Source organism: Anastrepha obliqua, chromosome 5, assembly GCF_027943255.1.
Source record: "Anastrepha obliqua isolate idAnaObli1 chromosome 5, idAnaObli1_1.0, whole genome shotgun sequence".
Taxonomy (NCBI): domain Eukaryota; kingdom Metazoa; phylum Arthropoda; class Insecta; order Diptera; family Tephritidae; genus Anastrepha; species Anastrepha obliqua.
In genome coordinates, this window is record NC_072896.1 from 60,767,238 (window position 1) to 60,792,404 (window position 25,167).

General features: G+C 37.3%; 1 protein-coding gene across 4 annotated transcripts in view; it reads right to left on the minus strand.

The window, feature by feature from the left end:
* The window catches only part of LOC129249464 (CUGBP Elav-like family member 2), a 205,847-nt gene that overhangs the window by 83,773 nt on the left and 96,907 nt on the right, over positions 1–25,167 (minus strand). For all 4 annotated transcript variants that reach the window (XM_054889292.1, XM_054889293.1, XM_054889295.1 and 1 more), the window contains 2 exons: positions 18,106–18,188; positions 912–960 (listed from right to left, as the gene is read on the minus strand). In XM_054889292.1, the coding sequence (XP_054745267.1) occupies positions 912–960; positions 18,106–18,188 (132 nt within the window). The remainder of the gene's footprint in view (positions 1–911; positions 961–18,105; positions 18,189–25,167) is intronic.

Here is a 25,167-nt window from a genome sequence, read left to right on the forward strand (position 1 = left end):
GCAAATGCGCTAAAGGTAAAGCGAAATAAGAGATGCAACGCTAAGACTATGACAAGAAAAGACAAAGTCGTCGCAACATGGAACAGCAGGGACTTCGGCGAAATCAATTTTTATACAACCCAAATGCTTTTGGGGCAGGGGTATTACCATAAATACCTGTTCAAAATAAGGAAATGCGAACAGCCCTGCATACACGCGGATGCCGCCGAAGATGACGCTGAACACACATTCCTCCAATGCATGCGTTGGGAACGAGAACGTCGAACGCTGGAGAATGCAGTCGGTCACCACAGAAAATGTAATCGACAAGATGCTAAGTAGGAAGGAAACGTGGAAGATCATCAGTAGTTTCACGGAAAGAATTCTCCGCGTAATAAAGAGGGATCTGTACGTAAGCACATAGGTAATGAGGAAGATGGAACGCCTCTCTGAAAGAATGCGAACGCGGTGTCACTTCTCAACGGCAGAGGAGGAGCCGTTCATGACAGAATACACATATATATGTATATACTATGTAAATCCATTGGCTTGGATTGCAAACAGTTTGAAATTTGAAAACGTATTTTAACATAATTTTAATGTCTTAAAAAAATAGAAGAAAGAATGCATCAACAAATTCATAATATAATACTATAATTCCATGAACACACCAGAATAGCATATAACAACAACTGATATACATATAATTAGCGCTTACACCCTTGGCGTGTGTCCTAATAGGTTTAGGTACCAAACAAAGGCACCGCAGATGATAGAACAGTTTAAGTTTAAAATATCGGCATATTAAGAAATTTTATCAACAGAATCAAAATAGTGATGCACATATGCGAAATAAAATTTTCCAAGAAATGTAAGGGATAAGAAAATGTCTTTCCAATGATGCTTTCGAAGTAGGTCAATATTATACTTACCATTCCGATTTTCGCTATCCGCCGGCTTCATTTGAATAGGATGATACATCTGAAATAAAAAAATGGATATTAATATTCACCGTCAATGGTACCGAAATTGCAAAGAAATTTTACAACCTGATGTACTAGCATTGTCTAATTTTTAACTTAGTTACCTTTTATTCCCGCGCTCAATTATACATAAAGGTATTACAAATTAAGGGTGTACGTAAAGGTAAAAGGGAATCGAGATATATATAGACGTACCAAAATTCTTAGAATAATGAAACAACTCGATCTAGTCCGACTGTACGATAATTCGGGCAAAAATTAATAATGGGTGTTTTTTAGCCGCATGAGAAGTAATATAAATAACTATGGTGTGAAAGCTTAGAATGACAAACTGTTGGCAAGTCATCACAGATCGTTTAACGCCCGTTTAACACAGATTACAAATTTTGGAAATTTACTTTCAAAAAAATAAATTTATTCGGAAAGTTCATAAAGTGAAGTGTTGAAGAAGAGGCCACGAATCGACATTTCGTCATCGTTCTCAACTCATGTGTCCTTCGACTGCGTGAGGATCTTGGCTTACGTGTCTATAAAATTCAGCTCGTGCAAAATTTAAACCACCGGACCAAATTTAACCTTTCTCACTTGTTTTAATAAATATGAAGTTTTTTAGGCCTTTGGGAAACGAAATGTTTTAAGTAAAGATCGTTCATGAAATAAAACGTTTTTAACTTCAACGGTTACCATTAAATAAAATAGCAATACGATTGATTTTTTTATCGAAAAAATGAAGATCATATTTAGACCTTTTTCTTTGAGCGGAAAAATATGTCAAATGGACCATGCATTTCACTGTATAAACAGAAATGTTTTGTTTGAATTTAAATTTGAATGAATTTGACTGTTTGAAAATATCTTTTATATTTTTTTTAATAATATTTCCTTATAAATCTTGAAATTATACTTTTAATGTTTGAATCCCTTTCAGTCAAGCTCTGCACTTCTTCAGTGATTATTCCCGTAAGTGTGAGTAGCAATTTCTTCAGTAAATTATCTTTTTGGAAGCATTTAGCGAATAACAAATAGGTGTAAAACCCACAGCTTACTAGAACGTGGCAATGTCACTTACTCATTGTGCACCCACATGGCAAGCCACGACACTCTCTAAAAGTCTCCTGGGCTTATGCGTAGAAAGGCGCACACTCTTATTTAATAAAAAAACATTAACGACGTTGACGTTACAGCTCTGTGAGAGCTTTGGCTGCACAAAATGTCTCCCTTTGCCTCGATCCTTGGTTGATTCCTTCCAGTTGTTGAACTTGAGTTTCCCCATGTCGTCTTCTAGTTCGTCAATCCATCTTGATCTGGGTTTGCTTCTTGCTTTCGTTGCAAATGTTTTAGCGTCAATTATTTTTCCTGGGGTCCATTCTTATGGTATGGTCTAGCCATCTTAGTTTTTGAGCTTTGATGAACTGCACAACATTTTCCCCTCTTTTAAGTTGGTTCAGTTCATGGTTCCATCTTATACGCCACTCGCCGTTGTCTTTGGCTGTACCGAAGATTAGCCTCTCGTCTCTATTTTAAAGGCCTCAGATAATCTACCTTGTACCAAAACTCTCGATTCGGTGTTGCGGATTTTTAGGGATTCCACATTGCTCTAATACTACAGGTACATTCATTCTGTGAATGATTGCTTATGACTACAATGAACAGCATGTGCAGGTTGATGTTGTGTTCATAGCACTTTTTTCTCCATAGACTGTTTTAGGCATAATATTTGATCTGCCGTCGCTCTTCTGCGTCTGAAACAACATTGGTATACCGGTAAAACTTTTTCGGCAGTTATGTTGATGATTTTTGCCAGTAATTTATATGTTATACTGAGGAGCGATATCCCGCGGGAACTTTTACACTTTGTATTGTCGCCTTTTTTAAGGATTGGTACTATAAGTGCCGTGTTCTATTCTCTAGACAACAGTATACCCAAATTATAAACGTCTTCCCAGGACGATACCCAACAGATATACCTCTTTAAAGCTGGATCAGAAGATCATTGATTTGTTTGTGACAAAGCCGAACTTACCCTTGCATGAAGCTGAATCAGTTTTAAGAAAAACGGGTGTGAACGTATTCAGTACGTTTGCATAAAGAAGACCTAAAATTCTGTCACATTATCCGACATCAAAAAATACCTGAACGGGCTAAGGCATATTTATAACCGAATTGGGCAAACGTAATACTCATGGATGAATCTTTGTTTCGAGCAAAGAGTTGCATACATTTATTGGTGTACTGCTGTTTATCAACAACTTCAACCAACTGTTAAGCATACAGAAAAAGTTTATGTTTGGGGCCGCTTCTCCGAAAAAGTATTGTAATTTGCCGTTTATTTATGTTTACCGCCAATTTGAATGCAGTTTTGATTAACAAAATTTACCAAAAAGCATTATTACCGTCAGCTTCGACGATGTTTGGAAGAACTAGCCAACTTTGAATTAAACAAGAACACAACCATCCCAATCATTGAAGCCGAAGGTGTATAAAGTGGAAAAAGCAGAAGGGATCGAAATGCGGAATTTACCAACATGGTAGTGGCCTACTGTCAGCCCTATGAAAATGTTTGGGCAATAGTTAAACACAAACTCAAGGGAAAACAAATATGGACGGTCAAACAGTTATCACGGAAAATTTGGCCGATTGGGAGCCGATTACCTCTAAAACTTGTGCAGAAATTAACACAAAGATTGATTTTGCGATGTAAAGCCATTATAGCTAATACTCATTAGATGGTATACATTTTATTTAAAATATTATATACATAAAGGGTTTTTCAGTAAGAGCGCTTCAACTTTTTTTTTTGAATCAAACACAAACGGTTTGACTTTTTTAACTATTTTTTTTTATTATCGAGTTTGAACATATACATTTAAGTATGAAATTCGATTTGTTTTGCATGACCACCGCGTGCACGTTTTACGAAGCCCAATCGTTGAACCCAATTTTCGACCACTCTTTTGCATAAATCGGCCGAGATTCCAGCAATTTCGCGTTCAATATTGGCTCTGAGCTCACAAATCGTCGCCGGCTTGTTACTGTAGACCAATGACTTCACATAACCCCAAAGAAAATAGTCTAGAGGCGTCAAATCACACGAACGCGGCGGCCATTCGAGCGGTCCATTTCTGGAAATAATGCGCTCATCGAACTTACTCCTCAACAAATCAATTGTAGCGTGTGCTGTGTGGCTTGTGGCCCCGTCCTGTTGAAACCACATATCGTCTAAGTCCATACCATTCAATTGCGGCCAAAAATAATCGTTAATCATGTCGCGGTATCGATATCCATTCACAGTAACGTGGCGATCGTTCTCGTCAACGAAAAAATATGGGCCAATTACGCCGCCGGCATGTAAACCGCACCAAACAGTGATTTTTTCTGGATGCAACGGTGCCTCATGAATCACGTGTGGATTGCTTTCTGCCCAGTAACGCATATTTTGCTTGTTGACAAAGCCATTGAGCCAAAAGTGAGCTTCATCACTGAAGATGATTTTTTGGAAAAAATCTGGATCATTTTCGAGTTGATCTTCAGCCCAATTTACGAATCGACGTCGCTTCAAATGGTCAAACGGCTTCAGTTCTTGTGTCAGCTTGCTCTTGTACGGATGTAGGCCAAGATGTTTTCGCAAAATTCGCCACAATGACGACACAGAAAGGCCCAATTGTTGAGAACGTCGTTTGAGCGACACATTTGCATCTTCTTGAACTGAAGGATTGTTAAATGGACCGTAAAATGGCCGTAATGCTCTTAAAGTAGCAGCAACAGAACGATTATTTTCATAAAAAATTTGCACGATTTGCAATCGTTGCTCAAGTGTTAGCATTCCATGATGAAATGTATACTAATGAAGTTTACAAATGACAAGCGAAAAATAAAAAATATTGCGTCGTTCGCCCTCCCTATCGGAAAAAAGTTGAAGCGCACCTATTGAAAAACGCTTTATATATAATAGGCGCGTACCCCCTTTCTGGGTGTTTGGCCGAGCTCTTCTTCCTATTTGTGGCGTGCGTCTTGTTGTTCCACAAATGGAGGGACCTACAGTTTCAAGCCGACTTCGAACGGCAGATATTTTTTTTATGAGGAGCTTTTTCATGGCAGAAATACACTCGGAGGTTTGCCACTGCCTACCAAGGGGCGACCACTATAAGAAAAATCCTTTTCTTCATTTCGGTCTTTCACCGAACCTTTCGAACCTACGTTCATTCTGAATTCCGAATGGTAGTCACGCACCAACCCATTCAGCTACGGTGTCCGCTCGTAAAATGTTGCGTATAATAAATATTAATTTAAGTGCAGTTTGATAGAATCGAATTGGTCAAATAGTTTCAAAGTTATGGCGGTCGCGCTTCTTCGTGTATTAGGCGGACTGTACATTAGTAGGCTTTTTGATCCTTTTAGCACCTTTAAATCTTGACATAATATACCCAATAATTCTGAGCAACATAAAAAGCTGGACAAGACGAGATACTAGAGTATGACTTTTGTTCGTCTAGATAGACCCCCACAGTCAGCATTGTGAATATATCTATGATGGTATCTAATAGACGTACTGACTGGAAGTATTAAATTCAATTTTCCTTTATGCATTTTGGTGGTAAATCATTAAGTTCCGTTAACAACTTATGTTCTTTTAGTTTAGAAATATATTGTGAAATGAAAGCCGAAATAGGATTGGAAAACATCCTAGGAACAAACTTTAAAATAACTCTGCATTCACTATATATACCAGTAGTATGTTATATACAAATGTATGTGTAGATATGTAGCACACAAGTGCATACTCGAAGTTATGATAGAAATGATGGAAAAAAGGTATCGTTATTACAAATACATATGACTCAGCAGAGCCGTCATCATCAGCAGTAAAGATTTAAATTTGCTGCCACAGCAAAACTGCCACAGCTACAAAAGTCAAACGCCCTTTTTTACATACATACGTGTACAATGGAATAGCAAACACATATAGATGTATGTATGCATGAGTCACACGCGCATGCCATGCTGCGTTTCAGCATTTCCGGCATGTGCTCGTGTCGAGAGTTGGTTGTATGCAAATTACGTAGTCATTCGTGTGCAGCGACGTGACGCTATGCACTTTGCACCCAGGAACCTGCATAGTACGTACAAAAGGAAATCGCCAAAGAGCTTGATTTTTCTTCCGACGAAGACATTTCTGGAAATGCCGATAAATTCGCATACAATTTTTGCATACGTTTCATTTTCAGATGTCAGTTTGTTATTTATTTTTTGAATATTTTCTTCTTGGCAAAGTCTATTTGTACGACTAAATAAACTATTATACCAAAGTTTTAGAATAAAAATGTACAAAATCATCAATTTTGCTTTGTGATACACAGTTATTCAAGTTACAAGCACTTACAAATCTTACTCTCGAAAATAAAGTATGAAGCATTTCAAAAATCAGAGCTACATTTTGGCCCGTAAAGTAGGAGATCATCGACGTTTTATCAAAAAGCGAAAGGCTGATGAGTCAACTGAATCAGTATCACCTGAATCCGAATGTATCAAAGCAGGCAATACCAATCCAAAATCGAGTATCTACAAGGTGAAAACCAAAATAAACAAGACTGAGCTCAAATTGAAACGATAAGAGCTTTGTTCTGATAACTTAGAGCTAATTTATTCAAAATAGTCCCCTCTGGCCTCGATACACTGTTTTGCGAGATCTAAAAGCTTTTCGAAAGAGTGCTACAGGTCATTGACCGCAATGTCCTTCAGGATGTCGGTACAAGTCGTTTGGATGGCCTCTACAGACGCAAAACGATTTCCTTTCATGACCAAATGCAATTTTCCGAATAGGTAGAAGTCACAGGAAGCCATATCAGGCGAATACGGTGACTGATTGATGGTTAAAATTCGATTTCTAGTCAAAAAGTCAGTCACAAAAGTGGATCGATGAGATGGTGCATTATCATGCCATAAACGCCAGCTTCCTCATTCGCGGTATTCAGGAGAAATTCGACGAATGCGATGCAACAAACGCTTCAAAACGCCAGGATAGAAAATTGCATTGACGGTGGCCTGTTAGCGCGAACTCCTTGTTTAAAATTCCCTTAGAATCGTAAAAACAAATACGCATCGACTTGATTTTTGACTTATCCAAACTATTCTATCCTATTCGGCACTTTAACGCTAAGTTTCATGTTCATGTGGGAAACACCACGTTTTATCACCAGTTACAATGTTTTTTGAATGTTGATTTGTGCGGAATGAAACGTGCACAGACCTTTTTTAAGCCCAAATGATCAGTTAAAATACGATAAATCGATGTTTTGGAGATATTCAACTCCGATTCTATGAATTTCAACGATGATTTCGGTTCATGTTTGATATATTTATGAACAACTAGCTGTACCCGGCTCGCGTTGCTACGCCAACAACTAAAAGGAATTTAAAGAAAAATCAGTACACAAATATTCAATTCATTCAAAATTTTTTTTATTGATTTTGTTTTATGCTTATTGTGACGGGGCAGAAGTTGCTAGTCTGCAGCGCCACCTGGTGGCGAGTCGCAGCAATAAGCATATTCTACAAACCTTCTCCGTGAAATGTACATATATATACCAATTTTTATAATAATCGGTCCAAAAGTTTTTGAGTTCATCGAGGACATACAGACAAACATTAATTTTTATTTATAACAAGCTGCTTGGAGCAACACATACAAGGTTTCAAAGAAGTGAAACTATTTTTATCTAAAAAAGAAAGCTATTTACGGCGAAATTGGAACGAACGCGTTCAGATGCCGCCAAATCAAACCTTAATAAGGCATCAAAACATCTGCAACCGATTTCTGTCTAATATCTCCAGTGATAAAAGAGACGCCTACTCACTTTGAAGGAGCACTAAATATCTAAAATTACCAATATATCTGATAATGGCCCTTGTGCTAGAAGTGATAAAAAAAGCAAATATTTAGCGAGTTTAATGAAAACTAATTAAATGTAACATTTTCTAGCAACCAGGAGAATATAATGATTTAAAAACGACATTAACCCTGGTTTCATAACGTACGGTAGGGAGATATAGGTACATACTACTGTGGGCAAAAAGTAAGGGGAATTTGATTGTAAAATGAAAAATCTTTATTTATTCTTGTAAATCAATTTCATCCCCTTCAAAATAATCCCCTCTCGATGAAATACACTTATGCCAACGATTTTCCAATCCCCGAAACATGCCAAATAGTCCATTTCCAGTATAGCCAGTATATAACGCGTTCCCCGGAGTGGTTCCTTGAGCTTTGGCAATAGCCAGAAGTCACACGGAGCCAAATCAGGCGAATACGGTGGTTGCGGAACGATATGCGTGGAATTTTTGGCGAAATGGTCACGAAGAACGAGTGCAGTGTGAGACGGTGCATTATCGTGATGCAAAAACCAAGAGTTGTTGGCCCATAATTCTGGTCCTTTTAGACGAATTGCTTCACGTAAACCACGAATAACGCTCAAATAATATTCCTTATTAACAATTTGGCCAGGTGGAAGGAATTCATAGTGCACCACACCACGAAAATCGAAGAAAACTGTCCTTTATTTTTGAACGACTTTGACGTGCTCTTTTCTGTCTGGCCTCGCCTTTAGCACGATATTCGCTTGATTGGTCGGTTGTTTCAGGGTCGTAAGCATAAATCCAAGTCTCATCTCCCGTAATGATGCATTTAAGCTTGTCCTGATAGTCTGAAAGCATTGTTTCACACACATCAACGCGAAGAAATTGAGAGTTTTCGGTACCAAACGAGATTTGACTTTTCGTAGGCCCAAATGGTCTTTCAAAATGGTTTTCACAGATCCTTCTGATATTCCGATCATATCAGTAAGATCTTTAAAAGTCAATCGACGATTTTTGAGCACTAACTCCTTCACTTTATTGACGTGTTGGTCATCTGTTGACCTCGATGGTCGTCCGGAGCGCTCCAAGTCATCAACATGTTCTCGACCCTCTTTGAAGTCTTTGTACCACTTATAAACATTTTTCTGCGACATGGTCGAATCACCAAATGCCTTCTGCAACATGCCAAACGTTTCCGCAGCCGAAATTTCGTTCCGCAAACAAAATTTGATGGCACTTCTCTGCTCAATCAAATCAGACATTGTAAAAATCGAAAAATGCACTCTTGGTCGTTTGGTGAACACAAGCGTAAATATACATATTACTGATAATGACATTCACATGAACGTTGGCCCAGATATTATTAACAGTGCTGCCAACTCATGAAAAAAATAACTAAAGCAAAATTTTAATCCCGCGAAATTTGACAAATAAATTAACCTTACTTTTTGCCCACAGTAGTATAATCGTTTTAATTTTTGATTTGCATTTATCTCAGTCGATATTTATATATTTTCAGAGGTGGTTGATTTTTCAGAGTAAGTTTCGTACGTCTACGAGACGTACCTTTATACTTTCACGCTTCAAATTTGTATAAAATTCTCTGTCCATGTTCTCACAAACAAAAAAAAAATAATAATAATAAAACAATCAAAAAACCTTTTTTTAACGAAACCAATTAAATCGAAATAAAGATATCATGGGGGTAATGAACAAAAAAAACTATATTTTTTTGAATTTAGTAATAATATCGTCAAGACTAGAGATACTATCGGGAAGTTTAAAAACAAAAATTTGAAATGTTTTAGCAAGAAATTATTTGGGACAAAAAGGTATCCACTTTGCGGACGGAGTTGCAACTCCATTTCAAAGTCCTTACATTCATGCAAATATCAGAAAATCTGGTGCAGAACTACTTTATTAAACCATCAGAGAATAGGGTCCCAATAAGCTTATAAATGTCTCCTTCATCGAAACTTCACAAAGCGCAGGACATGCTTGCTGTAAGTATCAAACCTTAAAGACTTCGGTATTTAACGTGAAGGTTTTTTGATTGAATAAACTTCTAAATTATACAGAGTCCTTACGCAGCATGGAAATACCATTGGTTTTTATAAATTATTTCAGAGCGGATTAACCGTAACAACTTTAAAAAAGAATTTTTTCTCCTTATTTACACATAAATGAGTGGCACTTGAAAGTGCAGCAATTATTTGGCGTACCTGCAGTGAGATCTCCATTCTAAAATACATATATGTCTGAGCTATTTGCACCAGAATAGCATGCCATAAATTCCAATTCATCAGCCGTAAATGTAAATACACATTCATGTATATATCACACTGCTATTTGAACAACAACATCAGGTGTAGTATACGCACTCTGACACCAATTCAGGGGGGATACTCATTGGGTGTGCAACGACCGAAGGTTGGTCTGATGGTCAAAGCCGTGTATTCAAGTAAATTTTAAAGAGTGAATACATTTTTTATTGTAGCTGGCCACCACCATTTCCGTTTTTCATCCCTCAGCAAATACCCCGGCTACCACGACAATGACTTTGGCCAACTCACTTGTTCACTTCTTCTCTCGCGCACACCACAGAGCGAGTTGTTTCAGTAAAATGTTTGGGATGGTCACTCTAATAAATCAAGCTCGCTATCTTATCCACTGCAAATACATATATACTACTGTGTCCAAAAAATAAGGTGACATTGTATTTATTTTGAAAATTCTTTATTTATTCTTCCAAATCAATTTCATCCCCTTCAAAGTAATCCCCTCCCGACACAATGCACTTATGCCAACGTTTTTTCCAATTTTCGAAACACTGGTTGTAGTCACTTTCCGGGATGGCCTTCAGTTCCGTCTTCGTTGCGGCTTGAATCTCCTCTATCGTGTCAAAACGGTGTCCCCGGAGCGGTCTTTTGAGCCTGCTGAACAGCCAGAAGTCGCACGGTGCCAGATCAGGTGAATACGGTGGTTGCGGAACGATATGGGTTGAGTTTTTGATGAAATGATCACGAATTACGAGTCCAAAAAATTCAATGTTTTCGGTACCAGTCGAGATTTGACGCGCTTGAGGCCCAAAACATCCTTCAAAATGGTATTGACTGAGCCTTTCGATATGCCAACATCATCAGCAAGGTCTCTAATCGTTAATCGACGGTTTTTCAACACCAAATCTTTGATTTGTTGGACGTGAGCTTCGTCAGTTGAGGTTGATGGTCGCCCAGGACGCTCTTCGTCTTCGACACGTTCACGACCGGCTTGGAACTCACTATACCACTTGTAAACATTTTTTTTAGACATAGCCTCATCACCAAAGGCTTTCTGCACCATCCTCAACGTATCCGAAAATTGATTCCGCAAACAAAATTTAATGCAAATTCTTTGCTCAACAAATTTCGACATTGCAAAAAACGAGAAACTCACTTTTAGCAGCTCACAAAACGACGCGTATCTCAAACAGTAAATGAATATTTCACATGAAATTTGACATAGATGTCACTCACAGTACTACCAACCTAAAAAAAAAAAGAATTCTCCTAATCCTTCAAAGCGCGCAGTTTAAAATCAAATGTCACCTTATTTTTTGGACACAGTAGTATTTACCCCACAAAACAATACTGCTTCTAATATTATGATATGCTTTGGTGTTCTTTATAATAGTTTATTTTAATGAGATAGCGTTGCTAATGGTAAAACTATTAAATTTGCAGTCAGAGCTTAGAAGACAAACACAATATGAGGACTACTGTTTGGAAGTTATAATATATAAGTACGTAAATTAAGTGAAATCAAAATCAGTTTTGAAAAACTGGATCGGCATTCTATTTATACATGGTTGGTTGGTTGAAGTGGTGATTCTTCCAAAATCCAACTAACGCTCCCGCACCATTTTGTTGCCACATCCTCGTTACCAACTTGTTTAACGGTTATTTACAGCAGGACTATATCCAGTCTGTACGGTTTAAGAACCTTATTGGGTTGTCGACATCTAAGCCAGACAGCTGTTCAAGACTCTCGAACAGCGGTTTGCCCAGGGTTAACAACATAGGGCAGGGCATTCGAAGAGGAAATGGAAGATTGTTTCATTTCTCTCTGGTTGTTTGCAACTGTGACAGTATGTGTGGGACGCCCACTTTGGCTGATTGTTCTCCCACAGACCAAAAGTCAGTTATGACTGCCGTCAGTCTCCAAGCGTCCCGTCGTTTCATGTTTATCAATGTTGATGATTGCTTAAGGTGGGCCATAATGTTCTGCTAATTTTGCATTTCGTCTGGTCTCTCCTTCTACAATCCGCGATTCGGAGGTATTTTACGGAAACTACACTCTTGGTTGCACCTAATGGTGTGAATACCGATTCTGCAAGACCCTTATTCATGGCAGATCCCCTTCTTGCCAGTTCATCTGCATTTTCATTACCTTCAATGATCCTATGTCCCGGGACGCAGATTAATTAACTTTATGATTTTCGCTCAAGGTGGTAAGGCTAGTCCTGCTTTGTTGCACCAATTTAGAGGTTGTTGTAGGCGAATCCAGTGCCTTGATTGAAGGCTTCCGAAAGAATAGCGATATTGCCCTTGAAAAAGAAATCTGCGATTAGTAGCCTACAAGCTTCCCCAATTGCAAAAACTTCCGTCTGGAAGACACTTCAGGCATTGTGCGTCTCCGATTTTTCCATTTTTAAGTCTATGAGAATATATACCAGCTCCAACACCACAATCCATTTTAGAGCCATCTGTATAGACTGTAGTGTCGAACTTGTTTAGTGAGAATCCCTTATTCCATTCCTCCTTAAATGAAAAGAGAGTGGCAAAATTCCTATTGATTGTTACCGTCGAGACGATGTAGTTAGTCCTCACTCAGGTTAACTGAGTTTGTCGCAATAATAGACTGGTATCAGCATACGTTTTTTCTTTCCAGCGCCCTGCTTCATTTAGCCTAAATCCATTGATGGTTGATGTCTTCTTAATTAGTAGGTCTATTGGAATAACGTGTGTCAGTGCGTTGAGGGCCTCCCTAGGACATTATCTGATTGCACCGAACGCTATTGCACAGGCTGATCTTTGTATTCTGCCAAGTAATTTGATGTTGTATTCTCTTTCTAGAGCTTTCCACCAAACCACCGAGCCATACATTAAAATTGGTCGTATAACCGCCTTATACAACCATAATGTATACTTGGGTTGAAGACCCCATCTTCTTCCAAGCATACATTTACACACATATAAAGCAATTTCTGCTTTTCTTAGCCGTATTTCGACGTTTAATTTCCAGCTAAGTTTGGAGTCCAAAATTACTCCTAAGCACTTTGCACTGGGTGAAAGTGAGAGGGTTTGCCCGTTAATATTTGGTAGGGAAAGATTGGTACCTTATATCTGGTCGTAAATAGCATAAGTTCTGGTTTACGCGCATTTAAACTTAGGCCACAGCATGTAACTTGTAAGAGTTAAACTCGCCTAGCGCCCTTTGAATGAACCCACTGATCGTACTGGGACACAGTCCTGATGCCATTGGCAACACATCATCATCATAAGGGACCCACTTCCATTAAGTTTTATTAAGATTTTACTAATAACACTTACTCTTAGTTATGTTAATATTACCCATATTAGCGTTGGATAGCATCAGTGCTAATGTTATTAAATACGCCTTCTATGTCAAGAAAAGTTACCATTGTCTACTGTTTGCTTGCTAGAGACCCCTCTATTGTTTGGATTACCTCGTGAAGCTGAGTCTCCGTCGAGTTACCTTTGAGGGAAGCATGTTATGCCATTGATATATTAGAGCTATCCAGTGAGCTTCTAATGTGTATGTCTAAAGGCCGTTCAAATGAATGTTTTTAAAAGGAAGGACGGCAGACTAATTGGCCTAAAGTTCTTCGCTGATTCATGTCCCCTTCTGCCTACCTTTGGTATGAAGACAACTCTAACAGGTTTCCAAATATTTGAAATATAACCTAGGGTTACACAAGCTTAGAAAATTTCCATTAGCCATGGTAGAATATTATCAAGAGTATCCTGTAACATCTTGGGAAAAGTCCCGTCAGGGTCTGGAGATTTGAAAGGTGAAAATGATTTTATTGCCCATGCAACCTTCTCTTTTGTGACTATTACATCGGCAAGATGCTGTGGGTCATAGCGGCTCCGCCGGTTCTCCCAACATGGCTATCGCGAGCGCTACATCCCGGAAAATGAGTGTTTAAGAGAAGTTCTAGAGACTCTTCCGCCATAGATGTCCAAATGCCATCTGGCCTCTTGACCCAAGAAGCCATTGAATGATCTTTGGACGAGATACGGCTGAGCCTCGCAGGATCTCTGGTAGATTCGATCGAAAAGCAAAAATCTCTCCAGCTCTTCTAATTGGCGTCCCTAGTTGTCTTTTTGTACTGTCTCCGACTTTCTCTGTACAGTTGCCACTTATTTGCTGAGTACCTGAGTTTAAAATTTAATCTCTTAATTTCGAGAGCTCATTGCTGCATATTTTTTTCTATATTTAATTGGACTCGACGTTTTGTAAGCCCTACTGAATGTGTTATCCAATATTGTAACCCTGCTCTCAAGGTTTTCCGTGAGAGTGATTTGGCTGATCGGAATTCTTCCCAACCTATTATTCACCACATTTTTGAAGTTTTTCCAGTTAGTTCTTAATGGATTTCGATACGGTAAAGGTGTATCCACATATTTCTGTAAGATTTTCAACACCATTCGCTTAAGTCAAATAAAATTTTAGACCTCATATACGGAACATTTTTTATATTAAAATGTTATTGAATTGATAACAGTGTCAATTTAATTCTCAAACTTGCACAAATGCGAAAAGGATAGCAACGAAAATATTTAATATAACGAAAGTATTAAATATAAGTTGAAAACAAGCCTATTATACCTCTAAATTTGGAACAAAATTTGAAACTATGACATAATGTAAAATTAAATTCGATCTTCTGGAGTCTTTCAGGATAGCTTTAGCTGCTAGATTGATTTAACAGACTCCATTCCGTTGCCACTAATTGGGCATCTAAGTCTAGTAAATAAGATTCAATTGCTAGTAGGCATTCACGATGACTGCTAATTTCGCTTTCTGTATTCCAAAATGTTTTGTAACCTCGTTGCCGGCAAATAATAGCTCATAATTACTTGCACCCCAAAACTAAATAAAATTCTTCGTAAATTCTGGTCATTCCGCAGACTAACGCACATGTCCGCATTTGGGTTGACTGGTATAAAAGTAAATCGGAGGGTTATCAGCATTTCCAAAGGCTGGCCATATCATAAGTGATAGTGGTGGCAGCCATCATCACCGTCTAATTTAAATTTTTTTACTAGGAAGTTAACGCTTTGGAATTTATCGACCCTAAATATATGTCTCTTTTGCCAAAAGTGTCCTTATGTGGCGTTTTGATAATGTAGCTACAAACTCTCAGGGCTCATACCTAATTAATTTAAGTTCGATCAAGATTTGATGACCTCTTTTTCTAGATAGGATCTGATCTAAAGTCTCCCGCGGTGTTTGATTTTGCCATAAAAATCAAAATTTTTCGGCCACCGCAGCCGAATAGTTTAGTGCATGGGTTGGAAACCCCGGACTGCAGTTCGGTGTCGGCAACAAAAGACGCACGCCAAAAATAGAAGGCGGAGCTCGCCCATACACCAAAATAAGAGTGTAAGCGCTAATTGTATTAATAAGTATAAAATAAGTTAATATTTCTAGGCTTTCTTGCCATAATTTGTTAATTAAAAGGGAGAAAAACTTCAAAACAAACATAGATATCCATTCAATATATATAAAGATGTGCTGCCCAAATCAACAACTCTTGTGACGTCATACTTCCTAATTACGTTTTGAGTCGACAAGGTGGTGTAAATGATCTTTTATTCTCACAAGTTGTTATTTGAAGGGTTACTAGAGTAACTAATAAATTTTGAACACACATCCGGCAGTGTATTATTTCGGCACAGATCAATGGCTTTGGAACCTGTTTTGGTTTCTCCTCGGATTTAATTTTGCAAGTTTTTTATACCAACGCAAAAATGCAAATTGATGATGAATGTATTGTTTTGTTTTCCTTCCAATAAATGCTTAGTACAAGGTGGCGCAAAATTAATCACCCTATCAGAAGATTTATAATTTTGCCAAAGGCGTCGCACGTTAATCATACTTGTATTTGGCACTTGTCAACTAGACGGCCGCAATATTTATTCAATTATTTAAATACGTATTAAGCCATGAATATAATAGATTTGTATTGGCAAAGTATTTTAAGGGTCAGACAGAGTCAGAGGAGCGAATGCATTGCAACGTGCTTACACATCGCATGTGCAGTTTTTTTAATTTCTGAACCCCAAACCCACTCCAATAAAGCTTTTGAATGAGGCGCTTACCTCCGGAATTATTCTCCTTTAACCCTTTTGCGGACAATAGTTCTTGGTATAACGTTTCGATGGGGCACTTGCTATATCTTCGGATATAATGAATGAACTGAAAACTGGCGTAGTACGCCGTCTTGCTGCTATGAGTCAAAACATTCTCGAGCTTGCCTAAAGTAACTTCTTTTCTATAATGCATACATAGATTTGAAACGGGTTGGTGTCGAAATTCTGTCTGTACAAAATTCTAGAAACAAAATTCTGCTTTCTAAAATTCTGCTTTCAAAATTCTGTATTAAAATACTATGTAAACAATGTTAAAGAGGTAATGTAATTATTTAATTTATTATTATTATTATTCGAGATATTAAATAAAAAATAATAATAATAATTTTTTCTTCAGTTTCGATAGAATCCACAGTATTTTTGCGTAGAACTTCTTTTCGCGTAGGTGGCCTTCGGCCACGCTTTAAAAAAATAACCCTCATCAGTCCAACTCCGGCTACGCAATCCACAGTATTTTTGCGTAGAACTCTTCTAAAAAAAAACGAACAGCTGCGAAGAATTATTAAAAAAAGAAATTAATTAAGTCACACTACATATTTAAAAAGAATTGCAAAAAATATTGTAATTGGCTAAACTAAAATATTGTTATCGCTTAAACATACCTATATGTATATTTATGAATTAAATGTTTATTTTGTTACTTCTTGTATGACGAAAATCACAAAACTTGAATACAGCAGAATTTTTCGCATTAAACATGCAGAATTTTGAAAAAGCAGAGTTTTAGAAAGCAGAATTTTAAAAAGCAGAATTTTAAAAAAGCAGAATTTTAAAAAGCAGAATTTTTTTGCAATTTACAGAATTTTGTCATCCAGAATTTTGTAATACAGAATAATGACACGCTCCCATTTGAAACAATTAAGACTTATTGCGACACAAATATTAGGAAACCGTTTGGCGGGGGAGTTGCAGGTTTGCCATATTTTTTAGCAATAATTAATGGCGAGGAATGCCGTCCTGCCCCTATATTTCCGTGCCTGTTTGCTCGCGAAAGGGTTAACAAGACCTTAGCACAGCCACATGCAATAGAAAGAATGTTTACAAGATTGGAAAATGAAAATGCTAGGCTTTCTCATTATATATGTAAGTGTAGCTGTTCTTACCCCAAAACGCAATTGTTCTTTTTAGTAGTTTAACAAATCCAGTCCTTCGTTTTCTTAAACTGTTGTACTCGTCTTAGTTCGGTCCAGGTTAAAATACGCGGTCTATATTAATGGACTAGAGTTTGTTCAGAGAACTTTTGTGCGCTTTGATTTCCGCTCGATGAAATTCGCTGGCCCCATTCCGCGCTATCCCTCTCATTGCTTACTAATTAATCTTAGAGTGTAGGCGTGTTCTGTTGTCGATGAGTTTTCTCGTTGATATTTGTGGCTCAATCAAATTAATTTTAATGTTTCCTCACAGATTTTCGGTTGTTATAATATAGGTCTACTTTTAAAAAGTTACTCATAAGACACTTTTCATAAGACCTTTGCTTGCATCTCTATCTATCTCATAGTCTGTACGCATCCTGTTCGTTGATTAATAAATAAATAAAATAAATCAAAATATGCAGAATCAAGGCCAAAATTAAACTGTTAAAAGAGGTTTCACCCCAATATCGCTCTTTCGGCCATTTCATAAAAATGTTTTTATTTTACAAATTAATAAGCCTGTTGAATTGTTTTGAAATCAATCTAATGGACAAACAGACTCTTTATAAATTAGGAAAAGAGGTGTGTATTTATTGAAAATTATCTCCTAATTAATTAACATACTAAGAAAAATCTTTAAATTTAGTTTGTAAACACCCCGAGGAAAGTAATAAACAACAAAAAGAGGGTAAAGCTTTTTTTGATTTATTAACTTACCCCATTTAAGGTTTTCACATTGTGCAGGGCATCTTGGGCTTTTAAGGCAGCGCGACGAGTGTAAAATGTCACAAAACAGCAGCCTGAAAAAAATCGAAAAACAACAGCAACAAACAAAGTGAACAATTATTTAAAATTTTATGAAAAAGTTATGGGAAACAAAAAGAAGAGATGTGGTTGTTTATATATAAAAAGATATGTATGTTTGTATATACGCGTAGTTATATACAGTTAAACCAAATATAAAAAACTAAAAATGTTAGTGGGAAACTTGGTAACACTAAATTAAATGTTTATCACCGCGACAACTTTACTTTCGTTTGTGGTTGATCATTCAGTTGGCAGTTGCCAGAAGAGGAAGGCTGTTAAGAGTTTCCCAGCAGAGCTGTGGCAGGACGGAAAATTAGGCACAGAATGCAGCCACAAAACCCAAATGAAAATGCGAAATAGGCAAAGGTAAAAAAATTAAAATTTTATGAGCTTAAGCGGATTTGGGAGCACATAAAATTTGCATAGCACTGAGGGTTATTTTTGTGCGTTACTCAGCCCAACTAAAGTGGAATATTAATTCTAATTGCTTAATTTGGCGTTTATTTTGTTAGTATTCCACTATCAAACGTTTCATAATCGCGATTGGGCAATTTAAGCTTGAGATCTGAATGCAAGTTCTTACATTGTAGTACATATACTCGTACATATGTATATAGTTAAAATGTGCACACTATTATTATTTATATTCACTTTATTAAAGCAAAGCAAAATACTTTCCTCGCAGCCGTTCAAAATTGAATTTAATTTTGCCGAAGCCACAAGCCTGCGTGATTTGACTTTTTGCTCCCTTGTCATTCAAATTCATTCGGTGTCATTTTTTATAAAATTTTAGCTTTTTATCCATAACATTTTTTGCATCCATTTTTCGCAAGCACATGATTCATTTCCTCGTACACACACATCCACGCTCCTAACCGCATAAATTTACTCCCGCATACACACGAAGCTTCACTGACGGGAGTAAAATCTATTTCCGGTTTAACGATTTTTCTTTCCGCTGCACAAAAACAGATGTGATGGGAAATGCAAACTCTGTGGTGGAGCATAAAAATAGCAAATACTTTTCTATACATACTTCAATAAAATATGTACATATACACATATATGTATGTATATGACAGTATTGGCAGCTCACAAACACATGTATTAATTTATATGTATGTATATATGCATGTACGTACTTACACTATAACTAAATAAAGAACTTAAATGCAACTGACGAATGTTGTAATCGGATCGTATTCATATTAATACGGATCTAAAATGGACAGCGGTGTAGGATCAGGGTTATTTTGCGAAGAGCTTTCCATTAGTTTATTCTTTAAACTACCGGATCACTGTAGTGTTTTTCAAGCGGAAATAAACGCTATTCATGAAGCCTTAAAATGGATAAAGATAAACAGAATATCATCAACGGATATCTGCATTCTATCAGACAGCCAAGCTGCCCTACGGGCCCTGGATGCATTTCAAATAACATCAAGGAGTGTCTTACGTTGTCGCCAATCTCTATACAAACAATATCGTATAATCTTATGTTGCGTTCCAGGCCACAGAGATATACCAGGAACTGTAGGGCAGACCAACTTGCAAGAGAAGGTACCTGTATGCCAGACATAAGTAATTTTATGGAGATACCTCTCGCAACTTGTAAGCTTCTCATTAAGGACGCGTTAATCAGTTCTGCAAATCAAAGATGGATTGGCGTTAACACCTGGGAAATTGAGACTGCAAATCAGGACCTTAGTAGGGGCCCTCACAGGACTTTGTCTCATAGGAAATCATGCAAAGAGATTAGGCGTTTACATGCATGATTTCTGGCGTAGCTGCAGAAATGAGGAGGAGTTGGAAACAATTCAACAACTTTTTTGCAAATGCCCAGCCAGAAGCAGAAACCGATTTTTAAAATCCTACTTCTTAACGAATATAGATACATTTTAGGTATCAACAACTTTTTACGCTTTGTCAAAAGCTCAGGACGGTTTAATATGGAGAAGGAAATGTAGCCCAGCCTCCGCGGCTCACAACGGACCCATTTCGTGGTCTAAGTGGCATCGTTGTTTCTATGTGCGATGCGGCTGCCAAACCTAACCTAACTTATAGGTCTTTTGAAAGTACCGCCATTTTGTTAATTATTTTTCAAAAAAATGTTCCTATTGTAGCACCTGCTAGAATGGCAGGCTTACAGAATAATAATCAGTTGAACTTTTTCGTTTCAGATGTCCCGAAGAGCCAAAATCCTGTTGCCACCTATCTTTTTTTAAGACGTTTACTTTGGTGCCACACTAAAAATATGTAAAAAAATGTTTTTGTATACTATTTGATGTCAATAATAACATAATATAAAATCAAAACGATCGCATTTTATTTTCTTAAAAAAAAAATCCTGAAAATATATATAAAAAATGATTGATGTGGCAGTCGAAGTTTGTTCACTTAATTTCGTTTTTCACCAAAGCTGAAGGCCAAACCTGTGCTGCTGTGTACCCGGTCATGTGGCAGTCGAAGTTAGTCTCACAATTTTGCTTCGGATGGCCAAACCTGGAAATTTAACATCCTTATGATGTTTCTGCCTCTATACGTTAAAGAATATCTACACGGAGAACTTCTATTTGATCACATCATCAAGTTTTCTCTCGACGGCTCTATATGCAGATTTAAATTTATTTGCTTTTTATTATTTTTTACCTTAATTGTCAAATAATTATAGTCACGCGCAAACTAATGGCGGTCGTCGTCAATTAGACCAAATAATAAAATGTGTTTATATAACAAATTTACCTAAAAACACATAAGCCGATTTGTGCTATAAATGGAAAATAAAGAACCAGTAAAAGGCACTAAGTTACTTGCGACAGGAAATGATAACTTACAGCAACAGCCGAAATCCGGTCAAAGAGTACATTCGACAGTTCAACGTAAATCGCCTACAATTGTGTGCGGCTCAGGGCACTATACCACGCCACGTACTGGAAATGAATTAATCGAACATAAATAAATCAACGTCTTTAAGTTTCACACAGATTACTTTGACAGCAACAGGGGCAGTGGACCAATATATGTACTTACGAAGACTGCTCACAGCACGTCAACAAATAGAAATAGTTTTTGCTTTAGCCAGTATGCAAACATAACTACTTCATGGATACATACATATTGTTGCTCATGTGAAAAAGCGAGCAGCACATTGAGCGGAAAATAATTTCCATAGATAAGTAACCAAAAATATCGACTTCCGGCTAGCTAAACAGCTAGCGCCAATGCCGCCAGTTGACATCGATGTCTTGTGACATGCGCAGGGTAACAACAACACCAGTACGACGTCAATTGCGAGAGCACCCAACCATCCTAGGCGACACCAACGCACCATGCATAACACTTTGGCCAAAACATCGCTGCATATACACACACTATCCACATATGTACATACACACATATGCATATTTACATACATAAGCATGCACTAACGTACAGCTTTTTTGGATTATATTGGCCTTTCATGTTTTCGTTGGTTTCCGAAGTCAAAGTTTAGTAGTGCAGTAGTGGAATCAGATTCCGACTTCTTCCGTAGCTGTGCCATGCAGAAAGCGAAGGAAGAGAGAGCGACGTGAAAAAATAGAAAAAAAACCAGCCAAGGATATGCGACGAATTGATATGCTAAAATAAATTCGAATTTTATGCATTTTTGCTGTCGCTACATACATATGTATACACTCATGGACAACCATACATATGCACAATTACACACAAATAGATACTAAGGAAAGTACTCGCAATATACAGCTAAATATTTTGGAGCCTCGAGATAGTTTCATAGAAAACCCACTATTAAATATAGCGTCAACGATATTTCAACAATAGAATAAATTGTGATTGTGGCAAAAAGAATTTTTTTAAGGAATTTACTTAGTACGATCGTGCAGTAATAAGGAGAACTCACAAAAAAAGAGAGGTTCTTGTTTCAAAATTAATTACTAACTAACGTCTTCATATTGTGTAACTCTTACAACCGTTCGCCAGAACCTTACATACCATACAAACTCCCCCGAAATGTATGAAATATCCATAAATAGCTCCCCCGTTTGTAAAACCCAATTACGAACTTTAAACGCAGGTGAATGCATGAGAGCCTTCTAGAGGATTTTTGTAAAAATGCTACTCACTGAGTGAGATTTTTATTTGGTTTGTCGCATTTCATCCGGGATGTCATCTAATCACTCATCATCAACCGATTCCAAACACCTCGAAAGATACCAATGAAATTCACTTCAATAAAAAATTTTTCTCATACGATTCCCAAATTTACTTTTTTTTTAACTATTTTAACTATTCTGCTCCGTTTGAAGGATGTTGTCTCATTTTCACAGACAAAGCAGGAGCGAATTACTGTAATGGTATTTTAAATTTTTCAAGAGTACGATCGTGGCATTTGTAATTAAGTTAATTCGATGTAGTTTATATGTATTCATTTTAATTGATTCCTTTCGTGGCTACTGGAATCATAACCATTTGGAAATTGCAATTCCTATCGCCTGTAATATGAGTACTGTAATATATAATATTAATAGCACTCGAAATCATCAAATTAAAATAGATTTATCCGAATATCGCGCTCTTTTGTGATTCAGTTTCGCTTACTTTCGCGAAATACAACGAAACGTCGCCGAATTGGTCAGCTACGACAGTAAATGTAGTGTCTTTGAAAAATCACTGACAGTGACGAAGAATATGAGAGAATTGGGAAAGTGTTACTAAAAAAATGTGAATGTATTGCTATTGTCTGCAGAATTGTACTTGTAAAGGCCAAGTTACTCCCTACATTATTTTTGAAAGCTACTCACCAATTCTGCAACGCTTCGGATTTAACTGTATGCCATATTCTGCTATACTGCTCTGCTCTCATATTCGCTCTCAGTCAACTCTTTGATCTACTTTGCAACCAGACAGAAACTAATGTGAAAATTATCTTTGACTTCGTAAAAAAAATTTTAATATTACGCATCTAACTTAAATTCATATACTGAATAAACCAATATCCCTGGAAGCTTGCGATAAGGTAATAATTTATAATTTTACTCGTAAATTTAATTATTAACACAATAATAAGAATATAACTGACAACAGCGACGTACTTTCCAATACTCTTTATCTGTTGCCAGCAGGAACCTTGGTTCAAAAGTGGTTTGAAGTAAACGAAAATATGAGTAGCTAATGACGACCACCAGTCTTTCGCACAGTTATGTCAATACAACTTTATAAGCGATCTTGAAAAATCTTATACCAAGTTTGTATTGTACAAAAGGCAGGACTATCCTTCTTGCAGATGATCAGAGTGTACTTAGGTTCCAATCGTTGAACATGAATTCATCCAAGAAGATTGTGTACCATCGGCTCTATAAGCTTTATGCCTTCTAAACCGCGTTACTGCTGTTCTGAACTGGCATTATGATAGGGATGTGAACTTTGTCCCTGAATATGTATTGGAGTTTTTTCGTTATGATCAAATTTGTCATTCTGTTAAGCCGCCATTTGACAGTGTTACAAAGTTGTTCCACATATCTCAAGCTTATTCTAGTGCTTGGTTAGCATATTCCCTTCTTTATATTTACAGAAGTCAGTCCTTATTTGCTCTTCGGGCTGCATTTCTGTTTATCAGACCTCAAGGCGCTTCTATCGTTTAGTTGTAGAGTCGCACTTTACCTTGAAATACGAGGTGCATTTATTCGCAGAGTGAGCATGCCACTGTAGCAGTTGCTTATGCGAGAGCTATCTAACCCAACGCACCTCTTCCTCTAAAGAGATTGTGAGATGGAATCTCCCTCCTCGTATTCCACATATGTATGTAAATATAAGCAAATTATTGAAAGTGTTCTGCTTACCCCACTTTTATCTCACCGCGTTGGATTATATGATAGTTCTACTAGGGTGCGCGCGTATGTGTATATATGTTTGTTTGTGGCTGATTTTTGGCTGCTAGCAGGAAGATAAATAAAAATGTCATGCTGGAAGTTAAGTAAAGATTAACGTTTTGTTTCAGCGCGGATGACACTTTGGTAATAGTGGTGTAGGAAGCGTGCTAAAGCCACAGTCACAATAAAGGCCACCGACACTGCAATGCAGTTAATAAATCAGCTTGAGGTGGTACTGAATAAATTATTTTGAAAGACGAAAAAGCTAACATATACGAGTATGTATGTATATACATACACCTATTACTTCTTACGCATGTACGAGTGTGTATGTATACTTACAGTGACAAAGAATATTTTAATCGTTCCATATATTTCAAGTTTAACAAGATGAGCCGTGGAGATACCCAATCTACTTTCTTTCTCCACAAATTGGATGCGCAGCAACATCCCACGATATTAGAAGAAGAATTTCTGCAGGCGCTTAGTTTGCAAATCAGGGAAACACTCTTTCTTGAGCCGAGGAAAATAAAATAAAATGAAAAAGGGATTATAGCAACAATAAACATAAAAATAAACATTGAAGGCTAATCTCCGTCCGCACCGAACTTTACATTCTGTCAAAAAGTACCGGGATTGTTCAATAAAACGCAAAATAATTGTCTAATCACCAACATTTATTTTGTCGCCTTCAAAATAGGTTCCATTCGAAGCAATATGCATATGCCAACGATTACTCCAGTCATCAAAGCGTTTGAAGATATCTTCTTGAGCTTCTTCAGTTTTCAGTGGTTTCGGTTTTCAAAAACGGTAACCAAATGTAGTCCATGTCATCCTCTTCAATTTTTGGAAACAACTCGTTGAGCATGTCACGGTAACGCTCGCCATTTACTGTAACCGCGGCTCCTCGCTCATTTTCGAAAAAAAAATGGCCCGATGATACCGCACCAAACAGTGACTCGTTGTGGATGCATTTGCTTCTCTACAGTAACGTGTGGATTTTCTGAGCCCCAAATCCGACAATTTTGCTTATTGACATAGCCACCGATGTGAAAATCAGAAAAGAAGAAGAAGACTCACCACTTTGGAAATAGGTTTTCAA